General features: G+C 55.4%; 4 protein-coding genes and 1 non-coding gene across 5 annotated transcripts; 2 read left to right on the top strand and 3 right to left on the bottom strand.

Moving 5' to 3' along the window:
- Positions 1–1006: 1006 nt before the first annotated feature.
- BBK36DRAFT_1192071 (hypothetical protein) lies at positions 1007–6143 on the top strand (the record flags this gene model as incomplete). Its single annotated transcript, XM_024896749.1, has 4 exons — positions 1007–1877; positions 2043–2849; positions 2919–4669; positions 4736–6143. Coding segments are annotated over 4 exons (4837 nt in total), but the record flags the coding sequence as incomplete, so codon positions are not given.
- Positions 6144–6663: 520 nt separating this feature from the next.
- BBK36DRAFT_t45 lies at positions 6664–6746 on the bottom strand. Its single transcript has one exon. It is a non-coding gene; the product is annotated as a tRNA-Thr (tRNA).
- Positions 6747–7572: 826 nt separating this feature from the next.
- On the top strand, positions 7573–9605 carry BBK36DRAFT_1113552 (hypothetical protein; the record flags this gene model as incomplete). The annotated part of the gene is made up of 2 exons (XM_024889926.1): positions 7573–7851; positions 7926–9605. The coding sequence occupies 2 exons, from the start codon at positions 7573–7575 to the stop codon at positions 9603–9605; spliced, it is 1959 nt and encodes a 652-aa protein (XP_024752136.1).
- Positions 9606–10082: 477 nt separating this feature from the next.
- BBK36DRAFT_1157060 (hypothetical protein) lies at positions 10083–10457 on the bottom strand (the record flags this gene model as incomplete). Its single annotated transcript, XM_024893984.1, has 1 exon — positions 10083–10457. The coding sequence occupies one exon, from the start codon at positions 10455–10457 to the stop codon at positions 10083–10085; it is 375 nt and encodes a 124-aa protein (XP_024752135.1).
- A 985-nt stretch (positions 10458–11442) lies between these two features.
- Positions 11443–13728, bottom strand: BBK36DRAFT_1157059 (hypothetical protein; the record flags this gene model as incomplete). Its single annotated transcript, XM_024893983.1, has 1 exon — positions 11443–13728. One exon carries the CDS (start codon positions 13726–13728, stop codon positions 11443–11445), a length of 2286 nt encoding a protein of 761 aa, XP_024752134.1.
- Positions 13729–18948: the final 5220 nt, after the last annotated feature.

Here is an 18948-nt window from a genome sequence, read left to right as displayed (position 1 = left end):
AGTGCTCCGTAGGCTATTGCTGGCTCGGCAAGTAGATTCGCGGTGCACCTGAAGACACTAAACACCAGCTTCGTCACGATAGTTAGTACCTGTACTCCTCCATACTATTACCAACGACTCCATACTCCAGCTCCCACCAGAACAAGGAACCCATCCTGCTGCCGCTCATGCTCAAAGTACTTGCAGTAGCCCCTCGACTCATCCAGCGCCCTCAGCTCCGCCCCGTTGGCTCTGCCCTGGCCTGGCTCCTCAGCCGCAGCACATGCGTGGCCTCTCTCGCCCGGTGCCTTGCATCTTACCGCTGCTCGAGCATCACCCGCCAGCCACCCATTATTGCTGGCCAGGTCCTCGCCTCCACTGCCTCCCCCGGTCGCTCCTCCACCTCGACCTGCGGCTCCCGACCGCCTCTTTCGCCCGATCGCAGGCCCTGCGCTGATTCGTCCCACCGACTCGATCAATTGGGCTCCAATCGCAGCTTTGGACTTGGCCTTTTCAGTCACAGGCATCATCCAAGCCCAAGGCCGAGCAGAGCAAAGCAGCTTCGCAAACCCCGGCTCCTTTCGCTTCGCGGACGGGCCCTCTTGAGCTGTTGACCAGCGGAAATCTTTTCTTTCTGCTCTATTCTCTCCCCTTGCGCTGACGTTCGGCCCAGACAAAACCAACAGCTGCCCGCACTTGGCCGGTCGCGCGCTTCTGCATTGCATTCGAACACCGAACGGAGGTTGACAGCTGCAGGAGCCCTAGCAAGCTGATCAAGGGCAATCTCCCCCCTACCACCTCCGCCTTACGCCTTGGGTCTTTGACGTTCTTTGGGGAAATCGAATCTTGAATCATTCTTCTTGGGAGCTTCCATCACGGCACCATACACCTTACCTCGCCGTGCTCAGTCTCGGCATACGGCTCACCACCATCTCCCTTTACCCTGAATTTGTCTCGAGCCTCGCCTTGGTGCTGCATTCGCCGTACCATCATCTCCCGAAAAACACGCGACCATCACAGGCGCAATCATGTCTGCGCCGTATTGGGGTGCATTGCCCCAGCCCAAGGGCATCCAGAGCCGGCGAGTCTCAGCAGATTACACTAATGAATTCGCGCAAAATGACCAACGGCGTTCGCTCGACGTCCAGCCCCAACGCAAGGCGAACCGCAACTCAGTCCAGACAGCTTACACCGATGCTCCCACCGAGACGACGTTTAGTCCCAACTCCCCGACGTCGATACCGGACTACTACCAAGGTCTGGCTCCCAGACCAGCCTCACATCGTCCGCCTCCTCAAGAACAAACATATGAAGGATATGATAGGCAAGAACGTCGACCAAATCGAACCGCCGTCCCTGACAAGTACGAGAGCATCTCTCCGACTCCTTCTGCCACGGACACCGTCATTCGACAGCCACCTATGGATCCCTACGCAAATGGATCATATCATTCAACGTCTGGACAACCTTCACGACCGGGAGCAGAGGCAATGAACCCCATTGATCTTTCTTCTTTCCCGACGCTTTTCGACGGTGGACTTGCTCGAACAGATAGCATGGCGTCTACCCAGCCTCGAGAAAGCCCAGCATCTGGACCGTCCGAACGGCGCAAAAAGTTGGCAGACCATCGATCACCTCTCCAGAAGCTTGAGCTGACGCTCGACAGCATGACCAAGGAGGAAAAGAGAGCGCGGGTGCAGGCCGCGGAGGCACGAGCGAGGGCGAGGGCTGCCAAGCGGGCTGCTGAAGCTGCCGAAAGCCGTTCTCAGGCTGTCGACCAGCCGCTTTCGCCCGCAGCTCCCATCCAACGTCAACACCAACCTCCCGCACCAATTGAGACGACTCCCCCGGCAGCTCAAAGAAAACCATCTCAGCGAGAGGCCAATCCGTCGAAAGTCGTCGGTGCGCAAACACAACGAGTGGCCGAAGACCAATACTACCGCCAAAGTCAGGATGTACCCCGTCAACAACCCAGGCAGCTGCCTCAACCGCCGGTGCGCGAGGAGCAGCAGCCGAGGCAATTGCCACAGCCACCTGTACGTGAGGGCCACCAACCAAGACAGCTACCTCAGCCGCCTATACGTGATGAACAGCGCAGATATCCCCAAGAGGGACCTCGATTCGATGACCAACGCCGATACACCAGCCAAGAGCTTCCTCACCATTCTCGGGCTGCTAGTATGGACCAGCGGGCATTTGTCCCGGCAGCGGATGTTCCTAAGCGCAATCTCAGCTTCCGGGAACGCGACGTCTCTCGTGAAGCCAGGCCGCATGACGCGGACGCCAACCAGTCCGCAAAGGAATCGAGCAGCTTCTCCTTAACACGAAGCGGGAGTAACAAGCTGAGAAAAGAGCCTCCGGAGGAAGTTTGGCATCGAATACGTTCTGACGCCGAGCGACGACTGCCAGCGGCGCAGCAGCAGCAGCCTGCCCAGGCTCAATTCAAGGACCCGGCTCGGTCTCCCCAGGCTACAACGGGAGTACCACCACCAGCAGCGCAATCACGCAGCAAGGAGCTGCCTCCGCTTCCCCTCGTGACGAAGGATGAGGCGAATGTGAGGCCGGAAGCGAAGAGGGCCCCCCGCCCTGCTGCCGAGGCCGAGATCGAACCCATGCAGCGGCGAGCCACCGAGCCCGTCTATGCTCGGGAAGAGCGAGGACTGAATGCCGACTATGCCCCCGCGGCTGCCATTGGCAGGATCATTTATGAGGCGAGTCAAAAAGCCCGAGGACGCTTTCCACAGTCGAATTCAGCAGCAAAGAGCTTGGAAGATCAGACGGGCCATGGTCTAATCGAGGATACACAGGAGCCACAGGAACCTCTGGAACCGCGTATGCTGCACATGCCGCAGGAACCTCAGGCACTGCGTGTGCCGCAGGGTAGTATGTCACAGGACCGCATCCCACAGGACCGTATGCTACAGGACCGTATGCCACAGGACCGTATGCCACAGGACCGTATGCCACAGGAGTCGCCAGAGCCCTATGAGCGCCCCGAATCAAGATTGGTTTTCAAAAACCCCGAAGAGATGCGCCCTGGTGATGGTCTCTACAGCTCCCCTCAGTGGCTGGATGAGTGGAAGAAGGGCACTGTCGGCACACTATCCGGCACCCTTCTCGACCTTACTGGCAACAAGCCAGCTGGACTGATGGAGAGGAACGACGCTTGGCTGGACAGAGAGCAAGGAGGCCACCAGAGAAGGGTCAGCAGTGCAACGAGGCCGCGCAAGGCCGAAGCATTTGATGGGGAGTATGACACTACGAATGGCGCACCGACTCGGTTCAAGCCGCCGCTGTACCTCAAGTGCGGCCCGCTGCTGAGATACTGTGGCATGCGTCACGAAAAACTCCCGCCTCGGCCTCGGGGGCCAAATGTTGTGGAGGATCGTGAGATCTGGAGAGGAAGCGTCATGATTGTCACGAATGACGCCGAGTCTTCCTATGAGATTGCGCCGACGCTCCGACTGTTCGTGCAGGACGTCGAACTGTTGCCTCCTCCACCACACCATGTCGACGGCGACCTTTCACCCGAGTATGTGGATCCCATCGCCGGGCATCCCAAGCTGGGTCGTCGCGGCGAGACGCTGTATGTTCGGCCTGTGGACCACCTCGAAGAAGGCAGAGATCTATCGCATGACGAGTCTGAGGACGGTCTATTTGAGAAGACAAGGAGTTTGCCGGACGAGCCTTTGGCGCAAGGCCTCAAGGACTACCCGGGATCCTTTGCAAGCCGCCGAGGACGAGTTGATATTGACGGAGAGAAGATGCAGAAATACAAGGATGTGAGGGGCTTCCGTCTCCATGCCGAACAGGGCAGTACATTTTGGCGGTTCAACATTGAAGTTGAGCTACGGGAGCAGCAACAGCGGATTGCCTATCGCATCAACCGCGGCCCAGCGATGGCCTTCTGGGTGCCTGCACGCGGCCAAACCATGAACATGATGTTCTATACATGCAATGGCTTCAGCATCAGCGTCAACCCAAACGAGCTGTGCGGACCTGATCCCATGTGGCGCGACGTTCTGAACTCGCACCAGATGCGACCATTCCACGCCATGATTGGCGGAGGTGACCAGATTTACAACGACTGCGTGGCCTTTGATAGCCCGCTCTTTGACGAGTGGCTGCAGATCAATGTGGCGGAGAAGAAGCTCAACGCGGCCTTTACGCCCGAGTTGCAGGCTGAGCTGGAGCGCTTCTACATGGAGCGATACTGCACCTGGTTCTCGCAAGGCTTATTCGGCTTGGCCACTTCCCAAATCCCCATGGTCAACATGTATGACGACCACGACATATTTGATGGATATGGCTCCTACGCCCACCTGGACATGAGCTCGCCTGTCTTTTCTGGACTTGGACGACTTGCTTTCAAATACTACCTGCTCTTCCAGCATCAAAGCATCGTGCCGGAGACAGAAGTTAGCGAGCCTAGTTGGATCCTGGGCGAGCAGCCGGGTCCATACATTCAAGAAGTCAGCCGCAGTCTTTACATGTCAATGGGCGGAAAGGTCGCTCTGCTTGCCGTGGACTGTCGTACGGAGAGGACCGAAAATGTTGTCGTGGATGAGAAGACATGGGAGAAGATTATAAGCAGGCTGTATGCCGAGGTCAGGCGGGGACAGGTTGAGCATCTGCTTGTGCTTCTGGGTGTTCCCATTGCCTATCCCCGTCTCGTCTGGCTGGAGAATATGTAAGTGATTGCTTCCCCAAAAAATCGATCCCTGTTACTTGTTGCTCTTCATACTGACCTTTGCAGATTGACCTCCAAGTTGATGAGCCCCGTCAAGGCGCTTGGCAGGACAGGAGTGCTCGGCAAACACCTGAACAACCTCAACGGCGGCTACGAGATCCTTGACGACCTCAATGACCACTGGACGGCCAGGAATCACAAGAAGGAGCGAACAATCATCATTGAGGATCTGCAAGATCTGGCTATCGACCGATCTGTGCGAATCACAATACTGAGCGGCGACGTGCACCTCGGCGCCATTGGTCAATTCTATTCCAACCCCAAGCTCGGCCTACCAAAGCACAAGGACCCGAGGTACATGCCCAACATTGTGTCTTCAGCCATCGTCAATCACCCGCCACCGGACATTGTTGCCGACTTGCTCAACAAGCGAAACAAGGTACATCACTTTGACAAGGAGACCGATGAGGCCATGATTCCGATCTTCCAAACCGGCGTTGATGGCAAGCCGAGAAACAACAAGAACCTCCTCCCTCATCGCAACTGGTGCTCCATTCGCATGTGGCAGCCAGGCAGCACGCCGCCGCCTTCGCCGCCCACGTCCGACCGAGGAAGGAGTCGAAGCCCAGGAGGCGGAAGCTTGCTCAGAAGACTTTCTTCTAGACGGCGCAAGTCTACTTCACAGCAGCCTTTTGACGTCTCACGGGAATCCGTGCGAGGGCCTCGGCCCCCTATTTCCGGAGGAGGAGGCCTCTTCAGGAACTTTTCACGACGAAACTCGGTTGATCAACAGCGCCCTGGAGGAGGTGTGACTCGAACGATGTCCCTTAGCCGCGGAGAGGCAGCGCATCACAGAGATGACTTGATGCATCATGGACAGCACGGTAGTCAGAGTCGATTTGACGAGAGCAACATGAGCGGCCAATGGAGCGGCGAGTTTGACAGCGGATACTTGGACCATCGAACTCGGGGGCAGCCTCCTGCTTCAGGCCTCCGTGGTGGCGGCGGTAGCGATTACGAGGAGTTCTCGGCAGGTGACGAGTCCTACTTCACAGCACAAGCACCTCGGCGCGCACAGACGGTCAACTACCACGCCGGGCCCGCTGGTAGTCACGAGGTCGACGAACCGTCTACCCGTCCATACCACAGAATACCCACGGGCCTGTCACTGAAGGAGACGAAAGATGCGGAGAAGTTTGAGGTCAACCTGGAAGGCGGCCTGGACATTTCGCTAAACATGGAAGTGAACTCCAAGGACCCGACGGGCATTACTGTGCCTTACCGGCTTCTAGTGCCCAAGCTGTTTTATGAAGCCTCCTCCAAAGACGACCTATTTGCGACGGCGGAGCCAACTGGTATTAAGAAGTTATTCAGCTTTAGAAAAAAGCAAAAGGCACCTTTGGGGGAGCCGGAGCCGGAGCCAGCAGAAGAGATGGGATACGATGACGAAGAGTTGGACGACGAGAGATACTGAGATGATATATATGCACAAGGAGTGGTCGGTATATACCAGATGCTTGGAGACATTTTGCGAATAAGGATGAGGAGCGTATACAACTTGTAATTACTCTTTCCCCGTAAGTTTCTTTGGCGGATGAGCCATGGAGATGGCTTTGGAGATGGCTGCGTTGCTTTGTGATGGCCTCGACACGTTGATGACGGGCCTTTGGAGTCTTGATTGCGTACACTGGGGGTTTCTGGATACTAGGCCTTTTGTGAATTTTTGGATACACGGACATAATAGTACAGAACTCCATATACGGAGGATGAGGCAAATTGAAAAGTTGATATCCGCCGAAGTGATGATTGCGCTGAGATGCGTGAATTCAATGGCTGGAGCGCTTTGATGATTTGAGTGAGGAACTATACCTAACACTTCGGATTCCAGCATTCAGAACCACCTTATTACTGATGTGAAGGGAAGGGCATGAGAGAAAGAAAAAGGGGGTAGAGAGAGATGATATTGTAAAGGATCAAAAAGTGTAAAAAAAGGATGCCCACTATCAGAGTCGAACTGATCACCTTGTCATGTCAAGTAGAATACTAGTGACACGCTATACCGCTTAGCCAAGCGGGCTTTAGATACTTATCGTATTGCTAGTAAGATATATAGACCTTTGCTAAAGATGCAGCGGCGATGCTTGGAAAGATGAAGCCGCAGAAATCCATGGCTGTCCATTGAACAATGAGATTGATCCCCATTGCTTTGAATCTCTTAAATCAATCTCAGATTCTGAACTCAACTTTACGTTCTTTGAGTAGGGGCAAAGAACATGAAGCAAGTCTTCCCCCCCTTCAGTAGCTTCAGCGGACTGCACCTGAAGATTAGGGGGGCTCTAGCGGCCCCGCCACAGTGCCTGGAACTCGCTGTGCCTCGGAGGATATTCATCAATTCCCCCACAACTTCAGGTTCACTTACAGTTGCACCTCCGTGCAGCGCGACATCGTCATTGATTACCTTGCATTTTCTCTTTTTTGCAGCCTTGCCTCGCCTGTGCTTTGCTTGACACGCGGGCCCTGCATGCATTGATTGATTGATACAAGCGAAGCACGTCTATCTTGTCGTTTGTTTTCCCTTCTTCAGTCCCTTTTCTTGTCCGGGGTTCAAAAGCACACACGCAGCACAGACACACCCCGGCTCTGTTAGCTGTTCCCCCCTCAACACCCAAAAAGGGAACAAGCAGAAACACCCGAAAGTGTGCTGTCATTATCCCATCCGTGCTGGTCTAACACCAAGTTTATCTGCTTCTGCCCAATATCCATATTCCAACAACTCAGTCTTCTCTCCTCGACACACCTCAACGACTTGCATTACCGAAACGCACACGTTGTCGACAAGCGCCCCCATCGAATCCTGCTTGCTGCGAAGGGAAGGGCCGCGGCCAAGCAATTGGGCCTCGAAGATGCCCCCTTCCGACCTCTCGGTGGCCGAAGAGATGTACAGGGGCCTCGCAAGCCTGCTGCATCTGCTGTGGCAATGGATCAAGGGCCCGGGCATGCACAGGGCGACCGTCGCCGCCGCGGCCGTGATGCGCCAGGTCAGGCGGAACCTGACGGCCAGGAGGCTGCTGAGCTTCCCGCACCTGCTGGCCTTGCTCTGGATGCTGCTGCTGCTCTGGGGGGAGCGCTGGATCTTTACGACGCATGTCGGCGTCTGCGACTGGAAGAACTGGGAGAAGTGGGTGAGTTGACGATGTCTCTCGAACATCACACTTGCAGAGAGAAGGAGGGCTAACCAATGCCAAACAACAAACAGCCCAAAGGTGCCACGCCCCATCACCTCGTCCTCATCGCCGACCCGCAGATCCTCGACCCTCACACCAACCCCGACTGGCCCTCGCCGGTGCTGGCCACCGTCGTCGCCGTCACGGACCGATACCTCAAGCAGGGCTACCACGCGCTGCTGCACCAGCTGCACCCGGACAGCCTCTTCTTCCTCGGCGACATGCTCGAGGGCGGCCGCGAGTGGAAGACGAGGCAGGGCCACTTCGTCGACCCCAAATGGGGGGCGCGCGGGCGCACCGCCAAGGAGCAGCGCTGGGTCAAGACGTGGCACCGCAAGTACGGCGACGACTTCTGGCTGCGCGAGTACCAGCGCTTCGGCGACATCTTCTTCGCCCCCTGGAGCGACCCCGACCTCAAGCCGGGCCCCTGGCAGAGGGGCCGCAAGATGGTCGCGAGCTTGCCCGGGAACCACGACATCGGCTTCGGCGCCATGGTCCAGGTGCCTGTTCGAGACCGCTTCCAGGCCTACTTTGGAGAGGGCAACCGGGTCGATATCGTGGGGAACCACACCATTGTCTCGGTCGATTCCGTGTCCCTGAGCGCGGGCACGTCTGCGCAGAGGGCCGAGCACGATCTATCGGCCATCTATGGCCCAGTTCACGAGTTCCTAGACGGCGTCCAATCCACAAAGCGAAAGATGGCGCAGAACGAGCTCAGCTTCTGGCACGGCATTGAGCGCGGACCCAAGTTGAAGCACAACGTCGAGGACCTTGATAAAGCGGACTTGACCCGGTGGCCGAGAGACCCAGGGCCGGGGGCCGCCGACTTTCCCACGCTTCTCCTCACCCACGTTCCTCTATACCGCGAGCCTGCAACGCCCTGCGGCCCGCAGCGTGAGCACTGGCCGCAGAAGAAGGGATCCAACGAGAAGGATCCCGCCAATGCGATATCGGTAGTGGCCGGATACCAGTACCAGAACGTGCTCTCGGAAGAAGATTCCGTCAGGCTCGTCAAGAGCGTCGGCAACGTGGTCCACGTCTTCTCGGGCGACGACCACGACTACTGCGAGCTCGTGCACTCCGACTCGAAAGAAAACGTGCGCGAGATCACCGTCAAGACCATGAGCATGACGCAGGGAGTGCCGACGCCCGGCTTCCTCATGGTCAGCCTCTGGAACCCAATCGACAAGGACGGCAAGCCCCTGCCCGGCGCGCCCGAGCAGACGGTGCAGACGCATCTTTGCCTGCTCCCGAACCAGCTCTCCAAGTACATGAACTACATCGCCTTCACCATCTTCTCCCTCATCGTCCTCGCCGTCAGGGCCTTCTTCGTCCCCGTCCTCCGCCTCACGCCGTTTGCGCTACCGCCCGAACGGGGGAGCGCCTCCTCCTCCCTCCCCATCTACAAAGATAAGATCGAGCCACCCATCACATCCACGTACGGAGCGAGCAACGGCGGCAGCGGCGGCGGCAGCACGCGCTGGGCAGGTAAGAAGGGCAAGCACAGGCATCGCTGGAGCACCGACGGGTCCAGGGGCCCGCGCATCACCATCAACGAGGACTACTACGACGGCGGCAAGGCGTGGAAGACGACGACGGGCCGCGGGGATAGGTTCTCCTTCAAAGTCATGGCCACGGAGATGTGGACCACGACGTGGAGGGTGACGTGGATCGCGGTGCTCATCTGGATTTACCTGATACGGAATGGCTAAAGGTTCCTTTTTTTTTTGCCTCTCTCTCTCTCTTTTGCTCCCGCGGCTGGCAAACTATTAGACTGAACGAATGGTGTCCTTATTCTGTTTTTTTACCATTACTTTTGTGTTTCTGTATATGGATGGGGGGACCGTAGATGCTACGTTATTTATTTTAATCATCGATGGGGGGGAACAAAAACTCTGCATGTGTTGGTACACGGGCGAACGGGGGAAAGATGCATCATACATCAGCATCAGCATCAGGGCTATGGCTAGAACAGGTTGATACCAAGCATTCAATACCAAACTATACCATAATCGCAGCATCAAGCTTCTTGTCTTGCGGGAAACTAGGAGCACAAGCAATCAAAACAAAATGATAAAGCAAAGCAAATGCAAGCATCCCTCCCTTACATCGTCATCTCAAAATCCCACCTGAACCGAGAGAGAAAAAACCACACTCAAAGTTCAAGCCACACAAAGCCCCAACAAGGCTCACCTCGCCCTCCTCCCAACCCCAATCCTATCCTCCCTCGCCCTCCTCGCCCTCCCCTCCCTCTCCTCCTGCACATCCTCCATCGCCTGCCCCTGCCCCAGTCCGAGACCCCCCATCGCCGCCGTAGTCTGCTGCGTCGCTGCCTCTCCTCCTCCTCCTCCTCCCGCTGCTGCTGCTGCTGCTGCGCTTCCGTCCCCAGCAACACCAGCACCGCCCTTGGACGCAGCGGCGGTCGTAGCAGCAGCAGCCCGCGCCGCAACCTCCGCCGCGTGAGCCTGCTGCGCCGCCCGGAGCGCCTCGCTCGCGCGCCGGTCCTCGTACGAGGCGATGTCCTCGGCCGTGATTTGGAGCGTCGTCGGTGGGCGGCGAAGCATCTTCTTCGTCCGTTGAGAAGAGTCTGGTCTTGCTGGTCCTTACTCGACTCCTTATTTGCTTATGACGCGATCCCCCTTCTTTCGAGAGGCCCAAGAAGGGAGAGGTGAATGACTGCCCTTTGCGCGCTGGGTGTGAGAGAGAAGAGAGGAAGTGTGGTTTTTGTTCGAGTAGTAGAACAAGCGTGAAATAAACGCTCTGAGGTTCCTTCTATAGACTGCTCGGATGCTGACGGAAAGCTCGTTTGATATCGGGATGAATATGATAGCTCTTCCTCAGAGAGACGCGGCTCTGCGTGTTTGTTCTTTTGGTTCTCGTAGACTGGAGCCCTTTAGAGAGGAAATAAGACTGAGGACGAAATAGCTCAGATCTTTGTTGATGAGCTCACTTTGCCCGTACAGAGCAAAAGCGTGTATCGGCGGGCTGTTGAGACGCGAATCTGTCCGCTGTTGTGGTGATATCAAAGAGAGGTTGTGTCGAAGGAGGTCCAAGGCATCTGGAGCTAAAAGGGCAAGTTCCGCCAAGAAATGTTCCGCGGCAATCGCAAGCCGGGGTGGGGGCTGGCGCAACTGCCTCTTCTGAATCTGACACTCAAGACACCACAACTCACACGATATACCTACACACACATAAGCCAAATACAGTCTATATCTGATTCTATTACTATTACAATTAGGTACCTATACTGTTACAATATAATGGTCAAGTCGTCGTACTTGCACATCAACGATATTCATACATGTCGGCATAGACAAATCATCGCTCTTCGCGTTGTGGTATCATTCAACGACTGGTATCTGCATCCTTAAAGACCGACTCAGCTCTCATCTTTCCAACTTCCTGCCATGGTATATGGTTGACAAAGGAAATGAAATGCGGCATTTGGCACATGATCCAGTGATATCCCAAGCCATCACATCATGCAAAATCCCAAACAAAAAAGGAAAATCCCAAACGAAAGCCAATCAGTAAATCATACTCGACGCTTCAATAAGCGTCATCAATTTTGAACCCAAGGAAAGCTTCAAGTCCATGTTCCATAACTTGCTTTGAGCCCGCAGGCGCGGGCGCCAATCGGCCGACTTCCTCATGGCCCATCTCGTCATCATCTGCCGGCACCCAGGGGCCGTCTGCGCTGTCGGTTGTGTATATGCTGGCGCTGTACATGCTCTCGCAGCCGTCACGGAGCTGCCGAATGGTATCAAAGATGTGATGCTGTGGCTGAGCAGTCACGGGCGTCTGCAGCTCCGCTTCAGCATCTGTCTGCACCGTTGAAGGTGTTGATGCAGCCGACGTCATGCTGCCCGAAGAATCTCGCTGTGCCGACCGCTCCGATTTCTGCTGCGACGACTTGTCCGAGGCAATGAGCTCGCCATGGGTTTCAAAACCAAACCCTTCGAACCAAGTAGTCACGTCTTCGGCCAGATGGCCCTCCTCTTCGTCCGGTGGTGTGACCTCCTCTGGAAACAGGCCGTCCAAGTCTGCGCTGGCACCACCTAGAATGGCCGTCTGGAATGCCGTCCAATCAACCGGATGCTCGTCTTCCGTCGCCTCCACCGTTGCCATTGAGCTGCGGCTGCCAGCGTCACTCAAGACGATTGGGCCGTGTCGGAAGGGGGGAGTGGTCATCGAGAAAGGGGTGCTGTTGAACTGAACAGTCTCTTCCTTCACATCTAATGCATTGTTCATGCTGCGACTTCGACGGTGGCCAGATATGCCCGAGCTCCTGTTGCTGCCCGTGGCAGAGCGGAAGCCCTCCGGGATGGGAGGCAGGAGTGGCATTGTTGGGGCTCTGGCAGCAAATCTCGCCGGGTTCTTGGGCGGTACTACAGGCAGCACCGATCGAGTGGAAGACGAGTCGTCGTCTTCAACGACAGCCTCTTCCTCCTCCTCGGCTTGGTACAGTACTACCTGGGGCAATGGCAACTTTCCTAGCGGCCTCCTGTCAACCTTGGACGGTGACTTTGGTGAAACGTCGCCGTGTATGATTTCTGGGGAGACGAGGATCGTGGAGGGCGGCGGTGGGACCGTAATTTCGAACGGAAGAGCTCTCTTTTTAATGTCAGCCCTGCTCATTGGGATAGACGCGTTCCCTCTGTCTGGCCATTGGAACGAGTCACGGAACAATGGGCTTTGATGTTCGGAAAGTGGACCTCCGAATTGACGTGGCATGCTTGCTGAGATGTCCGACGCTGCCTTCTTCCGTCTGTCTTTGCTTTTTCGCTTAGGCGACTTCTTGCCGTTGTCTTGGCCATTCCAGATTGCTTCGATCTGGGCTGGGCTCAAAGGCTGCTTTTCAGACTTGACGTGTTGCGACTTGAACATCTCGGCCATGTTGTCCGTCAACGTCCACCGAGAAGACCGTGCGTGCTTGCGTGACTCTATCTCAGCCGTCACTTGACTTGGTCGCCTTTGCACATGGAAGTGGAAAGAGCTGGCAACAGATGCTTTGCGTGCCACGCCGCATTCCGTTCCGTGGCCGTGAATCCAGTAGCCGGAGCGACGTTTGGGAACACTTGGTCCGGTGGCAGGCGACTCATACACAGGTGCATTGGACGAAATTGCATCTGTCCCTGCATCTGCCGGATTGTGCGCCTGATCGGTATCTGGTGAAAGCTGATTGGCTGCAGTGGTGGCGGCGACCGTCACAATGTTTGTCTGCAGTTTGAGTTCAGACTGTTGGCTGGAGCGTCGCACGTCTTTGATGGAAGGGCCAGGGAAAGGCGAGAATGATCGCAAGATGCTACGGCTCCGGCTGTGGCGGTGACTGGGCGGGTTGGCCTTCTCAAGCACCGTGCCCTCAAAGAGATCCTCTTGCGGCCGCTCTGGTCGGTGTGGGGGATAAGGAATCGAAGGCGGGTCTGTTGGAGCAGGTTCCGCCGTCATTCCAGGTCTTGTCGCATCACCGCTGCCAACAGAAGAGAGCTTCCTGTGCTGAAAGGCTGCATCGCTCTCATAGCTGCCTCGTGAAAAGGATGGGGTAGTTGGTGTCGAGAGCGCAGGTTGCGATGAGGCCGAGGATGAGACTGCGGATAGGCGGCGAAGGCTCTTGGTGCTTCGTAGAATCGTTGAGGCGACCGAATCCTTTCTCCTGTGAGGAGAAAACCATGACCGTGACCTCTCCTGCTTCTTGTCCTTGGCTGCGTCCTCGGATTCGGCTGGAGATGCATCGGCCTTGGCTGCATCGCCGGACTTGGCGCGTGAGTGGGAGCGAAGCAGTCCTAATCCGCCCGACTCCTTCTGGAAGTCGAGCCGCTTGGTTAATCTCGTCATTTCCGGGGAGCAAACAACTGTCGACGGATTGGGTCGGTTGAGATGAGCGCTGGTATATATAAATAGTCGCGCAAAAGCCAACTGCGCAGGGTATCAAAGAAGAAGAAAAGAACAAAAGACCGGCGACCAAGACTGGACAATGTAGGAGTGGTGACCGAGCGGGAGTGCGCAAAAGGTTCCAACGTCCTACCAGGCGCAGGCGATAGGAAGGGTGGAGCTGTGGGTAGGCATGGTAGTATCACCAAGAAGTGATCTTTTGTGTTGGCCGGGCGTGCAGAGTGAGGCGGTCGTAAGTTTGCTTCGTTTGCTCTGGTGCGTGCTCGCTTTTTTGCTTGCTTTTTCCGTCGACTTGTTGACTCGTGGAGCTGTTGGGGGTGATGAGCAGCGGGCTAAGTAAGGCTAAAAGATCTGATGGCGTTTGACCTCGTTGGCGGCGGTGGCCGGCCAGAACGAACAAAGAGAAGAAGAAGAAGAGGAAGGGAAAGGAAGGAGAATGGCCTCCGAAGTGGAGGGGAAGGTTTGGGGCGATGGATATAGTAGCAGATAAGGGAATGCATAGGTAGTAGGCAAAGGTGCAGGAGCGAAGCTTCGCGACTTGCGTGGGGATACCGGTTGACTTAAGAGGCAAGTCCATCCAGAAGGTACGAAGAACAGGACAAGCGTACCGGACTAAGGTACCTACAGTATCATGCCATGGCCATGTCCATCATCCTTGGATCCCGGCGTGCATTGGCTTGGAGGCTCCTTCCCTTGCAGACGTTGCAAAAAGGTGCAAAGGTGGCCGGACAAGCGCAAAGTATCCGGTACAAACGAACAGTCCGGCCGACGGGGCTAAACCGGGGCCGCTGGAGCCAATGACTGCGATTGGAGCGATTGATGATGGGATGGCGTCTTGGTTGGGGGAGGCAGGCACAGGGCAGGCAGGAGCCACCTCGGAGCTGCTCACTGCCCTAGCACGCAAGGCCAAGCCTAACCGAGACCTCCGTCCCGCACGACCAGTCCTAGCGAGGAAGTAGTTTCTGCCCAGCGCTCGCAACTCTTTTTCTCGATTTCATTTCTTTTTCTTCCCTTTTGTCTTGCTTTTTTGGCAATTTGGCTAATCAGGGAGATTTGCAGCACAGGCATCTTCGTACATACAGATGACGATGCATCATCTTCAGCTCGGACTCACGATCCACCACTGCGAGAGCCACCAGAGGTTCGTGTTCGTAATGAGCAAGAGCAAGGCAATATATGGGTAGCACCGATAACAGCAGCCAATAGTTTGCTTTTGCTTTCGGGCTGCAAAATCACTGCATTTGGCACTTGCGCCGTTCAGCTCCTGGAGCCTTACTGCGCAGCTGTGGCGGGGTGGCCTCACGGTGGCCAATTCTCTCGGCCACGGCGACGATAGTAGTCCGGACGAGCAATGGAGAAAGAAGACAGACAGCGCCGTTGCACCACAGCCTGATGGAACGGATCGTGGATTCTGGCCTCAATTACAGTGGTGTTTAGTTCATACAGCCTCAAAGTACAGGCTACATCCGGAGTATTAGGCGGCAATGGCGCTGATGATTCGTTAGCGACGGCGGCCATTGCAGAGGTGCCCCTAAGCAGACGGGGCCATGCCTGGCGGGGCCTAGCGCAATGTACGTAACCCGCCCTCGAAAAGCACCTGGAGCAGCTCAGATGCCGCCGGCTCCCCCACAGAGGGCCCCCAAAGTGTCAGCTGCTGCTACGTTGAGTCTCTGTTGTCGCCGAGAATCGTTCATGGGCCGAGTCGATGGAGTTGATGGCTGCATGTCTCTTTGTACGGGGTGCGGAGGGAGTAACTGCTCACGTACAAGTACAGGCACCGTCTGCTGTAGGACAACATGCAAGGTATTATCCAAAGGGCCCCGCATCTGCGTTGCAGGACAGAAGATGCAGAGAACTTGATGCTCGTCGATGCCGAGCGGCGAGTAATGAGCGGCAACGGGATTGAGTCGAAGTCCATCTGCCAGTCAGTGCTTTGCTCGGAGCGAAAGGATGACTGGGGACAGCGTGCAGGAGGAGCAAGGCTCAGCATTGACAGCGAGAATGCTGCTAACATGAACCTTGGCTGTCTTACGGCATATCAGCTGGGACGCTGTTATATCACGATGCCAGTGCTTTTGTTTCAGCTGCCAACTCAGCTACATTTACCATGTATTCTGCCACTTCTAATAATAGGTAGGCCGTTTCAACTCTCAGACGTTTACTCGAAAACGCAACGGCCTTGATCTAGTATGATTTTCGTGAGGTCCAACACATTGCCATGGCCAAATGCATGCATGTATCGTCGAACGCCAAAAGTGCCCAGGGAGGTACAGGCAATGCTAGCACTAGCACCAGCACCCGCGCGCATCTCTTCACCGTAACTCTTCCTTTTCTCCGTCTACCCTTGGCCTTGGTTTACCTTAGTAGGTGAGATATACATACATGAGACCAAGCACACCTCCTCGCATTTGCAACATTGATCTCGACGTGAGTCCCGGTATTTCGCTCGGTACAACATGCGCATCGCTGGACCAGCTGCGCACACGACGAGATGGACGGGCCGATGCCATTGTCACCAGCTCGCAGGTACTATAGGTACCTGCTGCCAAGGTATGAGTACATGGACAGAGCGCTGGTGCTCCGCCAAATTGCCGAACTGCCTCATCGCGGGGTACGTACAGGTTACCCACCGACATGGAGCATTCTGTAACTGCGCTGTGGGTTCTGCCAGGTTCATCACCACGGGCTCCTTTTCTCTCGGCCTCATGTTCATTGAAAGAAGGGCTGAGCATTACCTGATGCTCTGTTGCTGCTGTTTTCATGGCTACTTTGAAACTCAGCAACATAAACAGGTACTGGTACTCGGACGAAAAGAGCAGAACCAAGCCCAGATCTTGGATCCCTTCCCCCTCCCTTACGGACCATCCCGGCTGACTGTGATGGTGGCGCTCCAGCTAAGGGCACTAGCGATTTACGCTCCGTGGATAGTTGATGGCCACCCCGCGAAATCAAATGGAATACAATCCATCAATATCTTTGGGCCTTTTATCCTCGTTCCGGCCTCGGTGAAGTCCGCTGCGACCAACGACTCGGGGGCCCAGAACAGCTGCCACCACGTTATAGTCAACGAGCCTTACGGAACACTATTCTCCTAGCTCCTCAAGTGCGCACAGCCCGATGTTCGGCATTTGCTGGCCAGAAATGACAAGCAAGCGTTGAGGGATTTGATTTGGATTCGCAAAGTGACAAGACGGAGACGAAAGGGGACGAAACGAGACGAGACACCGTCATCATGACTTGTCGGTCTCTGTGTAAAAAAAGGTATCGTATCCTGACCTGACATGCATGAAAGCGCAAGGACCTGCCATACGGGGGCACGGAGCGAGACGCGGTGGATCTGCCTCATCCACATTATGCCCAAGGCGACACAGAAGCAATGATCAAGGACGAGACAAAAAAGCAACGAGATGGGATAAAAATAGCCAACTGCGTGTGCGATGCGACTGATTGTCCTTGTTGGTGAGGACGACAGACAGACAGACAGACATACAGGCAGAGGCTGGGCATCAGCACATCCCGCCAGTGCCGAAGCAACGCATCAACGTGCTGCTACCACCTCGGAGGCCCAGGGAGGGAAATACATCCAGCATTCGATCCTTCGGAAGCCGACAGCATGCGTGCGTACGATCTGGCCATGCACGTATGGATTCTGTACTACCTCCATACCTGGTCGTTTGTACGGAGTCCCGTAAGTACTGCTGCTACCTGATGAGGAACATGGAGCGAGGTTTTTGGATCGGCATCCACCAGGAATCCTTGTCGGACAAAAGAGTTCAAGGTTGTTGGATCCCATGATCCCCAGCGGGCAAATGCTAGATACTACTACTAGGCCGAGTAGATAATACCACCATGCCTGACAATCCAGAGGGCCAACTGCCGCCCGTTATGACCTACTGTCAATAATATCCGACACGGTGCCACCAGCTATTCAGCTATTCAGCCATTTATTACCGTCCATTTACACGGCCGCATCGCCTGGACCACCGTCTGGACCCTTCCGTGCCATTAATCGCAGAACCAATTTCGATTCCCTATTGTGACCAGGGCGGTATCACCACACGCAGGACTCTCTCAACAAGCCATCAGTTTCCATTTGCCATTCCATCTCACCCGCCGCCAGTCAGTACCTAGTGGTGCGTATTACCTCATAGTAAGAGTAGATATAAGTCATCTATATATGGAGGATTAACCAGAGACAGCAGGTGTCATGTCCTGTCCAACTGCTACCCCTCACGTCAAGATCCCACCATACCCTTACCTTGCGGAGCACCTTGTCAATATAGTAACGCTGCCCACATGCTGATAATCCACACATCTTTCTTGGGCACCGTCTGCCGAGAAGAAGAACTACCACGGCTATTTCGTACAGACACTACTCCGTAGACAAGTTCTAGATCCCGAGGCCAGCAGGCAAAAAAAAGCTCAAAGCACGACAGAGACGCCTGCTTTTGATGCCCACGTTGCCACGCTGCTCTTCCCCAGCAAAGCCGATCGGGCCTCGGCGGGGCGTGCGAACATGTTCATGTTGGCTGCAGATGGGGGGGATCAGATCAGGCCAGCTGCAGACAAATGCATGCTGTGAAGCATCTCTTTCCAGGCAGCCAAAATACATACTCGTACATGGACTGACCTCGCCCTGCTTGCTTGACGGATGAAACAGCTGCTCACATGTTGCCATTCACCCGACGATGCCTGGTCAGGTATTTCCAATATTGCGACAAGTATGTAAGGTATTCTGAGCAATGCCTACCTACAGGACACCGATTCAGCAGGTGGCGGCCACGAGGTGGTCCGATAACCGCCTTTGCCATGCCATGCCATGTCGTGCGGAATCGCATCGGAACCACAGCTTTTCACGATGTCAGGTTGCATCTAGAGTGAAGAGAGAACCCAAGCTCGTCATCATTAATCACACATAGAATACCTTGGAATGAATGAACGACTTCGAGGAAACAAATTCAACGATACTGTAACATGGGAACCAGGGAAAAAGAGACAGTGACCGGGATTTCTATTCTTCATAGCGGCTATACAACTATCACCTGCAAGTAGACAAACCGTCCCGGTAGCTTCGGGCCAACTCTCGAGTCATCTGTCATCTTGCATGCTCGCCCTTGTCCAGAGAGGCAGCTACAGTAGCATAGAACCAGTTTTTTCCTTTCC

The sequence above is a fragment of the Trichoderma citrinoviride genome, assembly GCF_003025115.1.
Source record: "Trichoderma citrinoviride strain TUCIM 6016 unplaced genomic scaffold BBK36scaffold_3, whole genome shotgun sequence".
NCBI lineage: Eukaryota > Fungi > Ascomycota > Sordariomycetes > Hypocreales > Hypocreaceae > Trichoderma > Trichoderma citrinoviride.
Note: the sequence above shows the minus strand (reverse complement) of the source record. Positions and strands in the feature narration are given on the sequence as shown.